The 20939-nt window shown below is 33.8% G+C and overlaps 1 protein-coding gene across 2 annotated transcripts in view; it reads right to left on the bottom strand.

Annotated features, from left to right (window-relative positions):
• Positions 1 to 3736: 3736 nt before the first annotated feature.
• LOC112691272 (tachykinin-like peptides receptor 99D) overlaps positions 3737 to 20939 on the bottom strand; it is a 55394-nt gene continuing 38191 nt past the window's right edge. For both annotated transcript variants that reach the window (XM_025565433.1, XM_025565434.1), the window contains exons 3-7: positions 16522 to 16670; positions 10017 to 10332; positions 7185 to 7285; positions 6977 to 7067; positions 3737 to 4408 (exon numbers count right to left, since the gene is read on the bottom strand). In XM_025565433.1, coding sequence (XP_025421218.1) covers positions 4214 to 4408; positions 6977 to 7067; positions 7185 to 7285; positions 10017 to 10332; positions 16522 to 16670 — 852 coding nt within the window. In that variant the 3' untranslated portion in view covers positions 3737 to 4213. The remainder of the gene's footprint in view (positions 4409 to 6976; positions 7068 to 7184; positions 7286 to 10016; positions 10333 to 16521; positions 16671 to 20939) is intronic.

The raw sequence follows: 20939 nt of genomic DNA, 5'->3' as shown, positions 1-20939 counted from the left end.
GGACCGCTGCATTAGAGGAACAACTTAAATGCCTCATGGTTATTATTTAATATCATTTTCAAGCTCTTTTTCCTTAAACTTTTCTTGACTTAGGATCATAACAATTAATACGATTTCGGAAAAAATCCGGTAGTAAAATAAAAAAAATAAAAACGGCCAAGTAACATAGTTTTTCCCTTTGGCAATGCAGTACAGTATATACATTAAGGATTAAAGTCGAAATCAGACGTTATTCAGAAAAGCTTACGGCACTTGGACAAGAGTTACGCTTTGTTTTTCGTGTCGGGTTGTTGTTCTGTAAGGTCAATTTCATAGGAAATTAGTTTTAGAGTTTTAAAAATTGAAGTAGGTATAGAAAAATAACATTATAACACGCATCAATATTGAGGCACTGGTTGATGCGTGCAAATTAGATATTTTATTATTAATGCACATAAAAAAAAAATAAAAAAAATAATTCATTATAGATTTTTATGTACATTTCGAAATTATAACCGTGTTAAAATAATAAAATATTGATTTTATTTTAAAAACGGTATTATGTTTTATGGATTTATATATTTATGAAATATTTAAAAAATGCATGTCCCACGATTAGGACTAAAATGTAATTATAATAATAAAAATCAATAATATTATAGTTGTATTATTATTACATTTTAAATCGTGTCCATATTATTTGTTCTCGTACAAATTCTGTTCAGAGTTAATAAGAATCAAACGAAAATCGTCCAAAAAGGTTATGAACGATAAGTTTATGGCAACAATAGAACAATATTAAATTATACATTTACGTCGCGTACTTTATGTGGCTTTTAACGGACACACATTCTGAATAATAAACGTAGTACGCACGAGGAATTTGATCGTCATATAGTTACGGTTGAAAAGAAAAAAAACCATATTACTCAAACGATCGATGATTACGAATCCGTTTTTTTCAGTGATGGAGTGGAACACGTGGTAGCTGTGCCGAGCTGATGTGAAAAAACTTCGAAGAGATCTTGTTAGTATAACTAACGGAGATCGGAAAATGTTCTCGTGAAGTCTATTTGTGCGTTCGCATGCGCGTTGCTGTACTCGAGAAAACACTGCGTGACCAACCCTAACGTGTCATATTCAACACACCGAGGGATAGTGTCGAATTAAATTTTTCGTAACATCATGACAACGATTTCCGATTTCTAATATTCGTAGTGTTTATTTTATTTTATTTTGGTTTTTTTTTTATTCTTCTCTACACTGACATCGTATGAACGTGATCATTTTTGTACGGTCAAACGAATAACAAACGGATCCTGTTCGTGCAAAACGTTACAAGTTGGTTTTATTTTTATCTTACCAATGCAGTGATTTTTTAGCTTATATATATATATATATATATAACGATCAGCATTTTTACGATTAATAGAATGACTATGATTGTCAAGTTGAAGTATAAATCGACTAATACGAAATCAACCGACGTGCTGTTATCCTAAATGACACGTTTCAAATATTTTAATATTATCTTGGTAAAAATTGATTTCGGTTCAGACTTGAGCAGTAAAATGTACGAAACTTGTATTTTATTTGTTCACAATATTTCCGATATTTTTATTCGTTTTTTTTCTTTCTTTATTACCTTTTTATCATATTTCGTTGGAAATATTTATTGATTTTTTCAATCACATTATTAAGGTCTCAATGGCAGAGATAGTAAAAAAGTTTTCCTTACATTTAAAAATAACGATATGGAACGCACTGATTCGATACATTTCATAGTGATGACCGGTCCGCGGTACTAAAGCAACATTGATTTTATAATAGTCTATTGTCTATAGGTGCAATTTGGGGGGGTTTTGGTGTACTTAGCACCCCCAAATATGTTTATGTTAGTTTACATTTAAATACTCATTACTTATTATGTACAGAAAAACATAATAGTTTTTAAATTTTTTTATATAAATATATACATTTTTATACAATACGAAAATATTTTTAAATACGAAAAAAAAATATCATTGCTATAGGGTAAAATTTTCAAGTTTCTAGCCACATTACTTTTGGAATTACGACTAAATAACTAAAATTTGAAATGTGAAAGTCTTATTTACAACGTATTTTTACCATTTCTCTCATTTTCCTCACGTCTAGAAAAACTATTAAGATTTAAAAAAATGACCTATCTAAAGTAACACCGCATGCCAATTTAAAATCTAAAAAAGGTCATAAAAACTTTCGAACCAGTATTTCTATTCGAAAAAGCGTTTAACAAATAAAATACAAACATCATTATAAAACCATAATATCCTTCGCTTCAGTCAGAATCTAAAAGTGATCATGTGATAAAACATATGTATTTACAGACAGGTAATTCGTTATACGCACATTAAAAATATAAAATCAAAGTGAACAATTTAAATTTAGAAATATTCATATATTTACCAAATATTTTAGTAACTGTTGAATTGTACGGTTTGCGGGTTTCTATAAACATTAAGGAACATGAAAAAGATAGAAGGGCTTTTGCACCCCCAGTTTTTTCATTGAAATTGCGCCCCTGCTATTGTCAAATCAACGGTAGCACACAAATTGTATACGATTTGTACAAAAGATTACTAATACAAAAGAAAGTGTTATCGTACAGTTGTAAATCCGATACCGATACTACAAGTATAACGAATTTCCTCAAAAAAATACATTATTCGTGGTGTTATCGTCTGGTAATTTCGAGTAATGGGATGAGTACACTGCGTTTGAATTGAGGTGCCCGTAATTTAGTAACTCAATATTGTTTTGTGTCTGTTCGGATGGAATCTTCCTGTTTTTTATTTTTGCATTTGAACGAATATATACAATGATACCCTGTATTGTTTTCGCTAAAACGACACCCAACCAATAAGTGCGCGGAAACAATTTTTTTTTTCTTTGTTAATTTCAAATGAGTACGTTTCCGTTGCCGACTTAGCTCACTCAACCAAACATAATACGATTACGGAACAGAATTGACGCTGAAAATTGTAAAAGGTTCAATTTCAATCAGTCGCGAGTATTGTATAAACCCAAAAATGTGGTGATCTTGTTCGACGATATATTATCCTGGAGCATATTCAACGGGACGCGTAAATCGTTCCGTGTTTGCACTGGTGAGGGGAATTAAATCCAAACTCTTCGAAAATCCGACAGATCCGGATTTCGGATCTCAGACTGAAAGATCCGGTTATTCGGATTTTGGGTTTTGACATTGCAGAATTCTGTATTGTAATTAAAAAAAATCAATTTATTAGAAAATATGTTTAACTATCAAAAATTTATTATAAATCATACATAAAAGAGATAATTAATCAAATTTTTTAAAATCCGCATTCAGAATAAAATACGGATTTCAAAATTTGAAATTCGATTTCACAGTAATTTCGGATTTTGAATTTCAACAATCCGGATGATCGAACTTCGATGTATCCGGATTTTTCGCATCGCTAGTTTGTAATACGGGTTATCGATTGCGTCCGGGCCTCAAAATGAGCAATATTTAGGTATAGGTATTGGACTATTGTTATCATCATAATTGTGGCAAAGTCGTCACCAGACTGACAGGGAGATGCAATCACACAATCCGTGGAATCAATACGGGTGACAATTATTAATTTGGACTCAAAGCGTTTGATAACGACCGTCAGAACCGTTTTCGTACGCGCTCACGGCATAAATACAAAATATAATCACGTCATTTATGTTTTCGTGTTTGTATTACTTTTATATAATTAATTACATTATACATAGTTTATAGTTACATGCAACGTTCAAAGTGTTTATATACAAAAAACATTTACAGTGTTTACATACAAAAACATTTACCATGAAAAAAAATAGAGGAGTACGAAAAGAACACTCAATGAAATAGACAAAAGAAATGGTTGGATATCACTTGGAATCGTTTTTTCGGGATGGAAAACGTCCGGCCAACTACAGCGGTGACTCGGCGTCGAAATGTTAACAATAGTATAATAAACTGATTACCACAACGATTTATATTTACATAATTTATTATGGTTCGGTGTAGTATATTCGTAATAACATATTGTCTACAGTTAAATAATATATCTTACAAGAAGTGGGTTTTTACTTTTGAACTGAAGTTGCAGCGAACCCAACAAAGTTAGACACAGGGGTGTGTGTTTGTACGCGTATTTGAGTGTATGTGATCGTTGCGAATAGGGGCAGGGGTCGTTCATGCTTCCGGTGTGAGAATCAGTGGCGTGTCGTTGGTGACAATCGAACCGTGTTTCAGGTTCCGCTCGTGCGTGTTCACATGATTCGTGCGCCACTCGAACCGGCCGCTGGAGAACGCGCTCAGATCTCTGGTCAACCGCCGTTTGCCTGCCATGAAGTCCAAACGCATTTTGAACTCTTGTTTGAACTTTTCCTGCGAATTCACATAGACCACATATTTTGGGGTATTTTTCGTACGTTTTACGAACCCCTTCCCTAGGACTCGTCAAAGGAGTGGTTCCCAATCATTAGCATATGGCCACGGGTCCTTGCCCAAAACCTAAATTGGAGCGGGCACTCACATTTTTCTGTGAGCTTGCGGTGAGAAAAAAAATTCTATTTCACATCGTGCGCAATTTTTCGACATAATTCTATGAGCGCATATTTTTTCGAAAACACAATTCGAATAGAATTGTTGAATTCTTTAAACGTCTATTTTTCGTGAATAACATAATCGCAACTGCGCATCTCAATTGATTCACATGTTGCTTAAATAGTTTATCACATTGACATTCGAACTCTTTGGGCATGCGAGCAAAACCCTTATTTCTTGTACGTAATTGCGGACCACGTGACGTCGGCCAAGACTATTGGGAACCACTACTTCAAAGGGTCGGGAACACTTGCGGTCAGCTGTTAAATAGGCACCAACTACTGAATACACCGGTTTCTGTATCCATATCGCGATGGCGTGGGATGGGAATCGAAACTAGTCGGTGGCTTAACGTTAAGATAAATAATATCAATAAGATGAATAGATAAATAGAAGATTCCTAGTGGGCGAGCCGTGAAAAGTTGAATTTGTTTACTATTGCAATACTGGTGATAAATAAGTTTTCTGTCGAACAATAAAACGTGTAATTTATGCGCAGATTCATTTTAACCCTTCAATATGCGAATCTAAAATTAAAATTCAACAAATAAGACAACCGCAGTACCGAATGGACTCGCGTACGAACAATTTATTTTGAAAATTCAAATTGGACTTAACTGTGGCATGTATGGCAATCATTTATTTATCGCTATAGACAGAGATAAAATACAGTTTTTTTTTCCTATCGTGTTTAACAATATCGATAGGATTTCATCACGGGAACTTATTGTACCGAAAAATTCATAATATCGTCTACTTACAACCGTGTTGATAACCTTTATTAAAAGTGGTTTGTGTGCTAACATATTGATTAATTTGATACTTTCTCGAAAAGTTGTTTTAAATGTTGTTTAGTATTATGTTCGTTTTATTAAACTATTCAATGAAATACACAGTTATTATACAATCCTTATATAATTTTACTTAGATGTATTATATTATATTATATCGATCGCTTTATTTTACAATAATTTTTTATTTGTAAAAAAAAAAAACGATTGAAGAAAATGTTAAATTTTTTTACTGCCGATTATTTTATTTTAAGACAAAGCAAAAATTGTTCAGTTATATATTATTAAAATCGTTTTGTTTTGTAGTTTTTATTGATATTAATGTTTTCACAAAGAAACCTAACAAATACATAGTTCTTCGGTAATAATGATTAATATATTTTATGCTGAATCGATCATTCATAAAGTTTTAAACTGTAATTCATTTAAAATCAATCATAAATAGACATTCTTACATTTATGTATAGGTATGGAAAAATCATGTAATACTATTTTCAGTCCAAGAACACGTAAGACCTTTTACGCGTTCGGTTGCTTCGAATATATTTCAATCACCCTCTACGGGGCTAGATTTTGATATTACATCAATGTTACTTGGGAAAAAAATGTTACAAACAATAACAATAGAATGCTTAACGGATGACATCTTGACAAGTGCCCTCTATACATGCCGCAGTGTAGATAGTTTCCAAGCCGTTAAAATAATTCTGCACGACTATGTTCGTAAATTATGCCATTAATACGTAAATGGTTGAGTGTAAATCCGTGAAGTCCAAGGGTGTCGTTCATAAAAATCACTAACGAGGGATTTGGATCAGTTTACGGAACCCTCGTACACTATATTGTTAAAGAAATCAGTTTTCCGGGACGGAAACGGATAAAGTCGGGAAGAAAAAAAAATGGTCTGTTCGCCATATCCTCCGGCGGTCCATTGTTACGCACTACCCCGTATTATGCTACGCATGTGTACGTCCAGTGTTATTGAAACGTTCCGTCGAGATTGAAATAATTTGAATAATTCTTAAAAACCACTAATGTTAAAAAATAAATAAAAAAGCGAATCGCGTTGAAGTTCTCGAGTAAAATAAGCGTTTTAATATGTTCATCGACGTTCTATGAAAAAGAAAACTTTTGTACGCTTATCGGTTAATGCACATGAATGCATAATAGAATTGTCAAACCGATTCAAAACGATACACTTTTGATAAGTCAAACATTAAAAAAACAAAACCAAATATGAAAATCGAGAAAATAACTTTCCTTTCTTTTCTTTCTTTTATTTATTTTATCGATTCGTGACAACTCAGACCATTGGACGAGAGTGAAACAACCATACGTTTTCTAAACGTTGACAGTAAACTCGGGAACACTGTTTGACAAGTAAAAAATATTTTGCAGAGAAATTTCGTAACCATATTACGCTGGGAGTTGTAACGCACTCAAATATTTTCATAACGACAGCGTCATTTGGTTAGGTTTTTGAACCTTTGTCGCGCATCGTCCTCCGATTTATGGGACCAAATGCGTATAAAATCAGTATAAAAGATTCAATACTCACATTGTAAATGGAATAAATAAATGGGTTGTAGCAGCTGTTGCTCATAGCGAACCAGTCGAAACAGAACCATATGATATTGATATAAGGATACCTGAAATCAAACAGAAAAGATGAAATAAATCGATTTATCAAAAAAAAAAAAAATACGTCACTCGTCGAACGGTAACGGCATACGTAGCTAGGTCGTCAACCGCGGCAAAACACTTACTCGTTAATTTGCGGAAATATGTGCTGCAACAGATTATATGTTTGCAACGGCAACCAGCACAACGTGAACAGCGCGACCACGATGATGAGCATTTTGATTACCTTAAAAATAACCGAGGTGAATTTCAACGCAATAGATACCGAATAATAATCACATTTATTATAGCTCTAAAAAAATGTATGAAACATGTCCGAATTGGAGCGAAGATGTTAGTTACGTTTACGAATACGAATTTCAAACATTTCTTTTTCTTTTTCTTCGTGTCTTTACTACATAGATGTGTATTCGAGCATAAACGTGCGCGCACGGTAGTCAGGGTAGGCACTTGACTACTCTGTGAACCTTCCCTCCCTCACCAAAATATTCAATATTATCACAATAATAAGTAACCGTATTATGTTCAACCACCTCAAAACGTCTGTAAACGGTAAATATACGCATAAGAATATTGGAAAAACAAAACTATTGAGTTAAATGAAGTTATCCCATACAAATTTGTTATTAATATTAAATGTTAATGTGTTATGTATGACTACCCTGCCAGTATTCTCTGCGCACGCTTACGTACTTGAGTATCAGTGCAGTTAAATGCTATGGAGTCGGTAGTTTTGGTTATACAAAGAATAGATGGCGTGTATCGTTGTCGCAATTGGTGTAAAGAAATATGTATATATGCTTAAATACAATCCCAAATGATAATATTTAAATGCATTGTAGTTTTTATTGATCATTAACGTTAACAATATATCTACCTATAAGTTATACATTTCAATTGTAAACGAACTGAGCAACGTTAGACGTTTCTATTTTACAGTCATACGTGTCTAAGCATCCGGTGCTACGAAAAACATAGGAGAACAATGGTTCGAACCACTATGTATTACAGATGTTTTATTCCGATAAATCAATCTGTGGACTGACTTGTAAATTACCCATCAATGTTCGTGAAAAACAGTTTATAATTTATTGACAGAATAATTAAATGCCGTGGCGTGCGTAAGCGATTAAGGATCAATGGCGGTGTACTCTATCAATAGTTTTTAAGAATGCGATGATGAAAAATGTATACACATCTTCTTGATACCAACCATTACACTCGTTGCATGTAATTCGAATCGATAAGTTATACACGATATTATATACAATGTATAACCATATTTGGTTACTCAATTTTCATAAATTACATCCTCGGTAATGTCATCATTATTTACAAACACAAAGTATACTTAGCAGACAGTCGTGTTAATATATCACCTATCAATACGTTTGAAGTAATATACAGTTGCGTTACTCGAAGTACGAAGTGTTGCGCCACTGTTGGAGGGTGAGAGAGAGAGAGAGAGAGAGAGAGATGACAAATATATATAATTGTTTATGGAAATACTATCCATTATAAGTAATTAATTCTTCACTAAAAAAACAGTTTTAATACACTACGACAAGTAATTATTTACATAGGAATGTTAATTTAATTATTTTACGCGTAAAAAATATGATAGTAAGTCTTAACATCAAGTCAGAATTACTCTGTCTTGTCTTTTAAAAATAATTTATTTAAATATTTACGTCTTCTTGATTGGCATTAATTTGGTATCGAACGTTTTTCAGTAAAAATATGGCATTTATATCCATTAAATATTTTTAACTACATATATGACGGGTACACGGAAAGAACGGGTTCGGTGAATTGCGAAATAAAAAAAATAAAAACAAACGCATTCGGCTATTTTTCCCCTATAATTTTTTCAAGTAAATGAATTCTGTACACTCTAATTGTTCTGAGCGATTCCACTCCAAATCTCTGGAATGAATTCGCACCAACGGCAAATCGGACGACAAAAATTGTGAGGCATAAATATTAACCAAATATTTACAATTTTATTGATGTTCTAAATCCGTCCGAAACATACGAAAAATACGAAGTAATGGATTAAGAAAATCCCGTCAAATTATCGAAAAAGAAAATTGTATTCGAGAAAAAATGATTAAATATTGTGATAAATTATTGACCAGATTCCGAATACGTCAAAGCCGCTTCGTTTAAATGTTTACCTGTTTAAAATATATAATATACATTTATAACTTTAATTTTTTTTACACAAATTATTGACGAATAATTAAATAATTATAATATATATATATATATATAATGAAATCACAACTGGGACGCAATTCACCTAACATCGGGAAGGAGAAGTACAGAAGTCCATTTACTCAAATTTTTTTTTTCAAATAGTTGTTTATTACCCAGGTCGTTAAAATACATATGCAAATATTAAAAATTGCATGCAGCATTACTTTTAGATTGGAAGATACGGACTATTTCCGTTAAGAATATAATACAAAATTAATTAACATCACATAGTCAATAATTTTAAATCTAGGTGTATACTATGCCTGTGTATGGAAAAAGTAGAAAATTTTAATACAATCGTGATATTTAGTAAGAGCATTGGAATGAAACCAACACAATATACATGTTGAATACATAGATGAAAATGTTATGGATCGTTTTTGAAAATCTTTACTTTAATTATTTTTAATTTATTTTTTAAATCTTTAAGAAAAAGGCTATATACAATAATAAAACAAAATTGTTTTGTTTGACGTTAATAATAATTTTAAGAGCCCTTTTTTTAGTGCGTTATAGTTAAAATTAATAAAATTACATTTTTTTTAACGCATTGAATTGTATTTTTTTTTTTTTTTTAATGTTAATTTCATGTTGCAATCAAATCCGTTTCCGAGCAACGATAACAATATTATCGACACGATCGGTGACCTCGTGACGCGAGAACGTTGTCGTCGTGCACGGGTCGCGCGGTCACTTACCCGCTTCTTGTTTCGCATCAGGTTCAGGTCTCTCTGCGACTGCGCGTTGCCGGGAGCCGACGAGCCCCACAGAGCGAACCCGATGCCGGAGTAGGCCCACGTCATGATCGACAGCGGTATGACGTACTGAACGATCACCAGCAGCGCCCTGTAGAAGAGCATCTCGTTCTGCGACAGGTTGACGTTCTGGCAGAATGGCCAGTCGGACGACAGGAACACCATCCGCTGGGCGTACGCCATCGGCGAGCTCAGCGCCAGCCCGGCGATCCAGATCAACGTGATCACGCACATGCATTGGGTCTTGGACGTGCGAGCCCTGTGAACATCGTTGCAACATTACAGGGTGTGACCAGGGGGAGAGGTTGATGAGGGTCGGTCGGTGGTAGGATTGACACACATCGACGGTTGTTACGATGCGGCAGCGGTTCGATAACGAAAACGGTCGGCCGAATGTTTTCACAAATGGAATATATTAAAAGAATATCGAAAAAGTGTTTCGTAGAACTCCTGAGGCGTGTGCACGTTACGACTTACTGCGAAACCTGTTATTACCCGTAGAGCAAAAGTCAAAAGTCAACGAAATACGGTTTTATTCGTAAAAACTATAATATGTTAACGATTGTTGTACGGTTTTGGTTTCCGGCAACAAGTTAAACCGAAGTGTTTATCTATTTATTTATGTTTAGTAAGTTACAAAAATGATACATTATGACCCGGTTATGGAGTTACGACTGATATTAACGCCGTACGTGGTAATTGAAAGGTACGATGTTACAAATATTACGATGAAAAACTTCTGCATTCTTTTATGAACAAACAAGTTTAATTAATTTAAACAACGAGTCACACGATGATGTATAAAAATGTCATCATTAGTTGATCATATTGGCTTGTTTTTTTCTTTTTCTTTTTCATAGTGAGTATTCGAAGTTTGAAAGCTTTTATTTATAAGTAATATTTTATTGAATTACAATTATTCAATTTTTTATATAATGGCTTTATTTTCAAAAATTATACATAAAGAAATCCACGAATATATTTTTATATTAGTACAAAGAATATCGTAGTAAAAAATCGTCAAGGATAAATATTAATACAAATATTGTTCAAAGACTATTGCTATCATCAGATCCAATAAAAATTATCGTAAATTATAGTAATAATAATAAAAAAAACCTTAATATCCATTTGTCAAGACATTGTTACTTGTAGTTGAAATTGAATGCGCTCTTGATAGTAACAGTTGTGAGCAGTGAGAGCAGAGGCGAAGATTAATTTGTGCATATATTTGAGTATTTGAAAATCAAAAATAAATTATTAATAGTTAAATATAAATTGTTTTACATTGACTTATTTATAAATATTTCTCTTTCCAAAAAAAATTAAAAAAAATATATCTAAATTGGATGTTTTTACGAGACCTGTGAGTTTTTTTTATGGAAGGCATGTTGTTGAGTAAAAAACCAGGAAACATGCTGATCCATTAAGTCAGTACATAAATTCGAATTATTATTTTAATAATTTTAGTATAAATAATAAATAATTGTATAAGAATTCTGAAAAAATTTAAAATGTTGGCTAGCTATTTTTATTTTTGAACCACTGTGCGTCAGTGGTGTACAAAATAATGAGATTGTTAAATGTTTGTCAGCTGATTTTTAAAGCTGAGTAAAAATTACCTAACCGTGATTTTTGAATGTTTGCAAAACCCCTTTGTATTCAATATTATTGAAAACGTACGGCAAGTATTAAAACTAATTTCAATAGATACGCAACAGCCGCGTTAGAATCTGAACTCTGAACTTTGGGAAGATGTAGGAATGTAACAATCAAATCAGGGCCGTAAGAAGGCCCAGGCGAGAGGGCGTGGTCCATATGACTCTCCCAACTAGCCCTACAGGCGATTATTTTTTCCATAAAATTTACCATCACTGGATATAAAGTTCGTTGAGGACACGAAAAATTTGTTGCTTAAGTTCCAAGATATTCGAACTATGTTTTTAAAGTTCTTTAAAGTCTGATGCAGTAAGTTATTTTTATGATTTTTCAATTTTTTTCACGCATATAAACGTCAAGATACGATGGTGATTCATGACAAACCTATTATGGTAGGATGAAAAATATGACGGACAAATTATGATAAAGTAATTATGAATTAGTTGTGTCACGGTCGAGTACAAAAAAAAAAAAAAAATAAAAAAACAGTCAACACCTGAGTTAAATTAATTAATTAACTATAAGTTAAAATCTGTGGATGTTATAATTTAGTAATAATTGACTGTATTTAATATTAATTAGTATGTTTTATGATAAACGTAGAGTACCACCATACATTTTTTTTGAATTATTTCAGAATGAATAGTTCGTAAAACAATGTTTATAGCAGACATAAAACTAAATTTTCTTAAGAAGCATATTTTTTTATACACATCTCATCGCATGCACCTAATAATATCCAATCATAAAATATAAAAACTAACGTATAAAAGAAATACAAAATGTTTGCATAATAAGAGTTTCAATTTTTGATTTTATGATGACGAGTTGAATTTTGAAATTGGAAAGCTTGCACTAGATTATTTACTAAAAAACATATTTTACCTGTTTATCAACGCCTTAGTTAAAAATAACACATTTACAATGAAACTGTTATCAGAATACCAAAAGTACTCGTATACCGTCCAATACCGTCATACCGATGAGAAAATTGATACCGTTTAAAGCCCAAGCAGTCTTAACACTGTTTATTAACCGAGTACGCTATTGCACAACATCTTTACCGAACAAATTTGTTATTCACGCAGTCAAGTCGTTAGTAACGGATCGATGGGCTACACGTATTAACATGTTACACTGTGTTGTGTACGTTTTAGTGACATTCCTGCTAGTATGAAACCAATAACACGTAGTTTTCGCGTTCAAACATTCTTGTGGTTCAATATGTGGTCATCTTGGTATTACGCAGATCGAAATACGACTTCATTATTATAATGTAATCGATAAGATATAATAATATATATTAAACCTAGGTTCATTTATACAATATGATATAACCAACGGGTACTTCACCGCCGCACAAACTCGATTCAATTTAAAGAAATTCAACCCTTCTAATCAAATCGGTCCGGAATATAGTACGTTATTTATTATTATACAACCACAAAATGCTGTTATTTATGTGTGTTACGTACTGTTATTATATTTTTTTTGTAAATAATGAACATATGCGCTTTGAATTTTTTAGTCGCAACAAGTGCGATGTTGCACTCCGTGTCGGTGTTCTCAGTTTTGAGCTGGTATTTATCACAGAGAAGTTGATATTATTCAGGAGTCTTTGATTTATTTTAGGGTCTTTTGCTGGATTGAATCGTTTATTGAACTATAGATATTTATCTCGTTTTAGAAGCGTATTGGTCCGGTAATTAATTCGATATTCAAGTGCTTATAGCTTGGATATGAAGGATGTGTTTTGATGTTGAAGGTAACGCGAGTTCTGGATGGAGTCCTTGGTCTTGATTACTTATTGTTCACATGTTTCTTCGATGATGATGCTAGTTGTTAAGTTGCAGATGGTCAGATTGGTTGTGAACCAAGATTTATCTGTGTAAAGTCGATTGTAGTACTTAGATATTTCATCAGTTAAAACGTGATGGATTGATAGACCATATTGGATAATGGTTTGAAGGAGCAGTTTTAAATGATAACTGTGAAGTCAATCGAATTCGAGTGGAGATTGGGTTGCAAATGGTTAGTTATAGCTGAGTTTAAAAAATGTATGACTCGCTATATGATTCAGAATCAAAGTTTTCCAGTAACGATAGAGTGGACGTTGATCTCATTATTTGTAATGTTGGACAACGATATATTTTTAACTGTTGATATCAGTTCATTTATATCGATATTGAAAAACGGTATATCGATATAATCAGAGGTAGATTTATAAATAGCAATAGTAGGCAGTTGGGAATGCCAAATATTGTAATACTTTATACTTTATTCATATAAAAAATAAAAAGAAAAAGAAAATTTCTTACTTTATATTTACAAAAAATGATGTAATGTTTACTTAACTGTTCAAAAAATGGTTTTAATAATGGTGGTTCGTAAAAGTTATCATTGTACGTGATCAATCAATAAAAATTGGTATTTTATGGACATCCATTGAACTTTTTCCAAAATAAGCTAAATAATTAAAAATGAAAAATACTGTCTAAAAATGCATTGGATTAAAGTACTGTTGTATTTAATAATTGGAGCGGTAACTTATTAGTGCATTTTGCTGTATAAAAGTTAAATCCACTTCTGGGTATAATTTATAATACGGAAAAAAATACAATACTAAATATAATATTTATCGACGGATTTTTTTATGGAATTGTTACATTAAAAACGAAGTTTTCAAATTATAGAAAATAGAAATTATAACGACTTTATATCGATTTTTGATATCGATATCGAAATAAAATACGATGTCGATATGCATCACTAACTGTTTCTAGAACGGTTTAAGAAAACCATTTTTGGGCGATCATTTATGTCTCTTTCTTCGACGCGTGTTACTATCGTTTCGATATAAACACGTACGTCAAACACGTGGTTCATTTTTTTTACAACCCATGGCTACCAATATTAATGGACAATTAGTTATAAAATAAATAAAAATAAATATTGAAAAACTATGCAATTTTTATTTCGTACCATGGCATACATTGTATAGTTTTCTAACAAATATTTTAATAAACTGTAATCCAATAAGTGTTATTGATAATTTAATATTTATATAGAATACACCTAGCCGATTGCGGGATTAATAACTGTTATCGTCAGCACGCGTGCCTCTTCAGTTTTCAATATCTGAGTTGTTCGATCACCACTCGAACGCCGTGTGCTCGAGTTCAAAAGTTGTCGCGTGTGTACTTTACTTGTACTGTAAGCCTTATAATATCATTGCATAAATTCGATAGAAAAATCGTCTTAATCTAAACCATGTGGTAGCGGAGAACGAAAAATTACCGATTGATATCATCGATGTCACGGAAATCGCAAATCACGCAGTATTTTTGCACCGAAATAAATAACAAAATAATTCGTTTATTGTTTATGTTCTAAAGTTGTGCAAAACGAATCAACATTAAAATAAAATACGACCGGTAAGAAGGAGGTATGATAAATGGTTAGTAGGTGGATTGATGTGCAATAATTTATCACGGATCAAGTGTCTGTATCGTTCGAATAATTCTTGAATAAATAAACGGCAACGTGGGATCCGATATTGGATTAGTGTTTCTTGCACCATGCGATCTGCGCGATTATGATTCGTTCGATAAAACATGATATTTTTGCGTTTAATCAACACGATTAATTAATGCTGCGGAAAATCGGTTTTATCCGACAAGGCGCAACTGATGTTCTGTACAACGTATTCTCTATCGTCCGGAATTTAATATCATTGTCATTTGTTATTGTTCAAGTGCGTACGTAATGGTTCTCATCGTGTACGTTAGATTTGAATCCCATATAAGATAATATACCATATACATTTATATAATGTAAGAACTAAAATTGATGCGTTCGGCCGATCGAGATGTTTATGTCTGGTGGGAATACGAAGGAATCTATGCCCACAAGATATTTCATTGGATTAATTAATAACTTTTTGTTTTTGTTTTTTATAATCTCTTTGTTAATGGAGGTTAACCTAAGGCAATTATATGATTAATTAATACTTGCGTGTATGTTATGTGTTAGACAATTATACCGGATGAGAAAAAAAAGCATATTTAATATACACACGTGTACACGTAAAATCTCACTCACTGATCGCTATTACATCAAACGCGACGTATGAACGTCATATGGTGGATTATTATACAGCAATAATGTGCAATAAGCAAAGATCGGAACGGTTTCGAACTGGATGTATATATGTTTTCGTTTGTTGGTTGCTTAGAAAATGTTTATTTTTTTTGTTTTGTTCAATGTATTGGTGGTTTTAATGTTCACCGATTAAGCCATATGTAAATTAAATAAATATAATATGAATAAATACAAATAAATATCGGTATTGGTTATACGATAGTGTGCGTTTTGTTTTTTTTCAACCTTAAGTTTTTAGATTTAGGATAAATAAACGATCTTATCCAAAACGGTGAAATGTCTCCCGGGTGAATCCGGATAATTGACCTACAGTATATCTAGTATGGAAGCACTGTGTATTTTGTAAACCTGGAGTTTCGCTTGCTGCACACGGTCGGAATAGCGAGGGAACCGGAACTCCACATGTGATTTATTTAAGATTTATTAATCGGTACAAAATTATTTTACGGACAGAAGTGAGTGCAGATCAGACGGAAACCGAATAAAAACGGTGTTATTGTATAGCGTACATTTTTCACCCAAGCTTCGAACGGCCGAATCGTGTTTGATCTGTTAGTATCCGAGTGACCCGCGAATTGATTATATACGAGTATGTTTAATATAACTGTGCATGATCGTATTTACTCACGCGAACGGGTTGAGTATGGCTTGGCGTCGGTCCACGGCAATAGCGGTCAGCGTGAAAACGCTGACGGTGATGGACAGCACGTGTATGAACGGGCAAAAGGCGCACATGAACGACGGCAAATTCCAACGTTGCAGCAAAGCAGCTTGAAACTAAAAGACAAAAAAAAAAAAAAAATGAGGATAAATAACGTTGCAATCCGGCGGGCAGTATCGGGGATGTTGGAACCGAAACTGGGACACCCTATCGGTCCACCGGATTGCATCGTTTTTCGACGAAGTAATTTATAATGTGGATATTTTCCCCTTCGAAGTTCGACGTACGGAACTTCGACACTATCCGCTCGTCAATTATCTATTCGCATTTATCGATTCATCGATTATCGTTTACGTAGATTTCAGTTTTACTCTTAAGATTTTAAAATGTGTGTGTGTTTTTTTTTTTTCATGTAAACGATACTGGTACAAATTATTTTCCTATTTCCAGAAATTTGATCAGCACTTGTGGAACCAATTTTTTTTTTTTGGCAAACATTTTACCGTTTATTACAACGAATGGAAATAAAATTTTCTGCGAAAAAAGCGTTATTTTTATGATACTCAGTGCTATATATATGCTAGTATATGCATATGTGTTGATATTACTGTACATTAAAAACGGCAACGGAATTCGTATTATTCGTATATTAGCTATATGGTAAATCATTGTTATTAATTTACTTTTATACACTTAATTTATAAGCTATAAAAATAAATCGGAAGCGTGAGGGGTTAGAACGGCCTTGCTTATACTGTACAAAAAACATGATTCTCAAAGAGTCCATGATAATTATTAATGATCGACCTGTATGGAATCCTTTTATTTTTACGAAATATTATGCTATTGAATATATAGAGGGATATGCTCTTTGCCGGTTTTACAGGATCGAGTCGTTCGTTATTTAAAAAAAATATCCTAAGAACGTTTCAAATTCAAGCGTTGATATGGTCGAATCGTTTCCACGGCCAACGAAACTAGTTCACGATTTTGGCAACAAAATCGTATCATATAATCAAGGCCCCCACATCAACTTTTGGTCCTTAATGTTTGTCCGAGCCCTGTACAAGATTTCCAATAAAAAAAATTACCATTAATTAAAAAAAAATTAATGATGTCTTTATTTGTTTATTACTATATTACCTAAACAATAAGAGAAAAAAAACAAGTATATTTTAGTTTACAATGAATATATTTTTTTAAAAATTTTATTCCACGGGCTTTGAGCGCAGCGAACTCAATTATGATATGTTCGATGTACGTTATCGATACTAATTCTTCCTCAAAGCTTTTACCGTACATTTTATCGGAACGCAAAACTGATGTAATATACATATATAAGTTAATCGATATTCTTATGTCACACGTTTCATTTAACATTATATGAACATTATTTTCTTTTTTATGTATTCGAAACTCGATAGAGCTTACATAAAACAAATCCAATTACAAATTAACATAAACGCGAGGTTGAAGTTTGTGATTTACTCACACGATATGTTTTATCAGTTCGCTTAATCCAATTAAACATATTTATTGCTCGCATGCTCATTGACACAGTATCTGTAAAATAGTTATCGTACAATTGTGTTCTTATACTTCAAAACGTTTCCAATTGTGACACGAATATACATTTTTTTTATTTTTTAACGCGCTTCTATGCTTCTCGTGACTTGGATTTATTGTTATTGCTTGAAATACTGCACAACCAAACGTGTACTATGGGCGCGGCGATGGACCATAAAACTTGATGGCGTGCACCGGACGTCCGAGCGACGGATAACACCGCGGGCCGGCCCTAAACGAGGACGATAACACCGCCGCAAACGGTTTATCGAACTTTTAACGGTGGTCGGGTGCACGAAAATGAATTATCGTTGAGCGTAACGATATTATTCGTTACTTGGAAAATTACAACACGCGACAAACCGGTGACCGTTCGCCGAACAAATGTTAACGCTAGCGTGCCCACTCGTTTTTTTCGCCCTCCCCGAAACGATTTTCCGAATTCGACCGCCGATTAAGTGCTTTGTGGTCGACGTGGTGGAAATTAGAGCTCTTAAAACACGTGTCACGGAATTCACGTGTACACGTGAAATACATGTTTATCCAAAATATATATCCATTTTTACAATGGTAAAATTAGTAATTTTATGTTATACACTTGAAGTTTTAATAAAATATTAATAGTACAGTATTAAGTTAAGGATATACGTTTTTATTTTGGATTTTACACGTGACTCGTGACACGTGAATTCCGTGAATTCACGTGTATTAAGAGCTCTAGTGGAAATCCTCGAACAGCCTTTCGTCGTTCAATCGTAACTGCAACGGACCCGGGGCCGGATTGGCCCGGCGAGTTACAGAGCAAAACTTGGTGGGCCGCGACAGTTGGGTATTCGTTTTGCTGCGTCGCATAATTTATGTGTGTATTTATGTGTTGATGTATTATTTTATGCAGGTTCTCATAACACGAGAGTGTATTTGGTGAAATCGAACACACGTGTATACCAACATTATAAACCTAAACTGGCTGAAATCATTAAATTCTAACAACATTTAAAATATGTTATTAACCTATGTAATATATCATATTAAATATAACGTGTTGCTTTTCGTTGTATTTGTACTAAACATCAATTAGAAAAGATTAGTGCACCTATTGAAAATGCGATTAAAAAAAAAAATTTAGCTAAGAGCCGTCAGTTTGTAAGTGCGCCGGTAACGTAGAGACAACTCGGTGGGATAAATATGTCTAATCCGGCCCACGACAGACTCGTACCGAGAAGCAAAGTCCGCCGTGATTGAAGGTCTGCGATTTTTAAGGGGTTTGAAACACGACGAGGCTACGAAAATACAGACGGGTGTGCACGTGCGTCGTCGTACTCGTATCGGATCGACGACGGTAGACATCGTGAAGACGGCCCATCTGGACAATACTGTTACCGGTAGGTACGGTACAACTGTGAAAAACACCAAAAGCCATTATTCCCTTGCAACGTTTCCGGTCAATCGGTACCAGGTCTGGGGATCGACTTGAATTCGTCCATTTGATTATTTTAGCGCGGAACATTTAGTGTATACGGTCTGATTAAATGTTTCGTGCTTGCAATGAACATGCGGTAATACGAATGAGAAACCACTCGAGTCGCGACAAATTCAAGATGTCCACGAAATATCAACTTAAACAGTGAATATAAATTCGTAACGGTATTCAAAACTAATAGCAGGCGACGCGGAAATGCGTTTACTACATGTCGATCTAAACGAAGAGCATCACAACAACTCTAATTTGTTTGACGGGGTAAGCTTACCGCGAGCACGTTATTATTCGATTTCCACATGGACCCGAAAATGTTTATTTTCATATCGAACAACATGTTACTCGTCAATATGATCAGGCACTTTTGCTGTTATAAGAGCGAGTTCAAATATATTTTCAAGTCGGTTTTCGCTAACGACGGATCGATCGTTCGTCTCGAACAACCGGCGTCCGAACGAATTCCGCATCGAAATGGCAAGGAAATTCTCTCTGACGTCATGTTCGTTGTTTAAATTCTCACTCGCGGGTAACGTTTGCGTCCCAAAGTAATTGACGGAACGAGTGGTGCGTTGTCGGTCGGCGCTACACATGTTATACAAAGCAATAACATGCAATATTTACTATCGTAAGTCCGAATAAATACACATCGGTTATGTCTAATAAAATGTGTAACGTGTGCGTTTGTTCTCGGCGTACATTTCTGAAAACAATCCATTTATTAGCTTAGGCTCCGAGCCTCAGGGAGTACTATTCAAGTTTGTACCATTAGTTATAACACTACCCATGTAGCGAAACAAATACATATTTCACAAAACACACGCACAGCCACAAACAGGCGCATACGCGTGTATATATTACAGGAGTGAACCGACATAACATTATGGCATTTTATTTACCAATAACCAATCTATACGCGTATATAAATTACGCGAATACGGCAACAAAGTTTATAGTCCAGTCAATATTGACGGGCACGAAACCACGAGGCCCGAGAGATGAAAAACCACAAGAGGGAGCTCGAACGTGGATTGTATGAGCAAGAGGACCACGAGTCGTTTTATACACAATTCTATTGTTTATTTTCAATCGTTGTGACAATTATTGTCTTCGCTGTGGAAAAAGCGAACACCCGATTTGGAATGTTTCGTGTATTTACGATTCCGAGGTGTAATCATTTCACTCACGACATTTCGCATGTGTGTCAACATACGGATACAATGTTTCGTAAACAGGGGTCGAACGGCATTTGACGACGAAATTTGAGGGATATCTATGGGATGTTCGAGAAAAGTCCGTCGTTATCTGCTGACACAGAACCTTGTTATCGAACGTTGTGTTGTTC

This window comes from Sipha flava, unplaced genomic scaffold (assembly GCF_003268045.1).
Source record: "Sipha flava isolate LNK unplaced genomic scaffold, YSA_version1 588_pilon_pilon, whole genome shotgun sequence".
NCBI classification, from domain to species: Eukaryota; Metazoa; Arthropoda; class Insecta; order Hemiptera; family Aphididae; genus Sipha; species Sipha flava.
The sequence above is the reverse complement of the archived record's forward strand: the minus strand, read 5'-3'. Positions and strand labels throughout refer to the sequence as shown.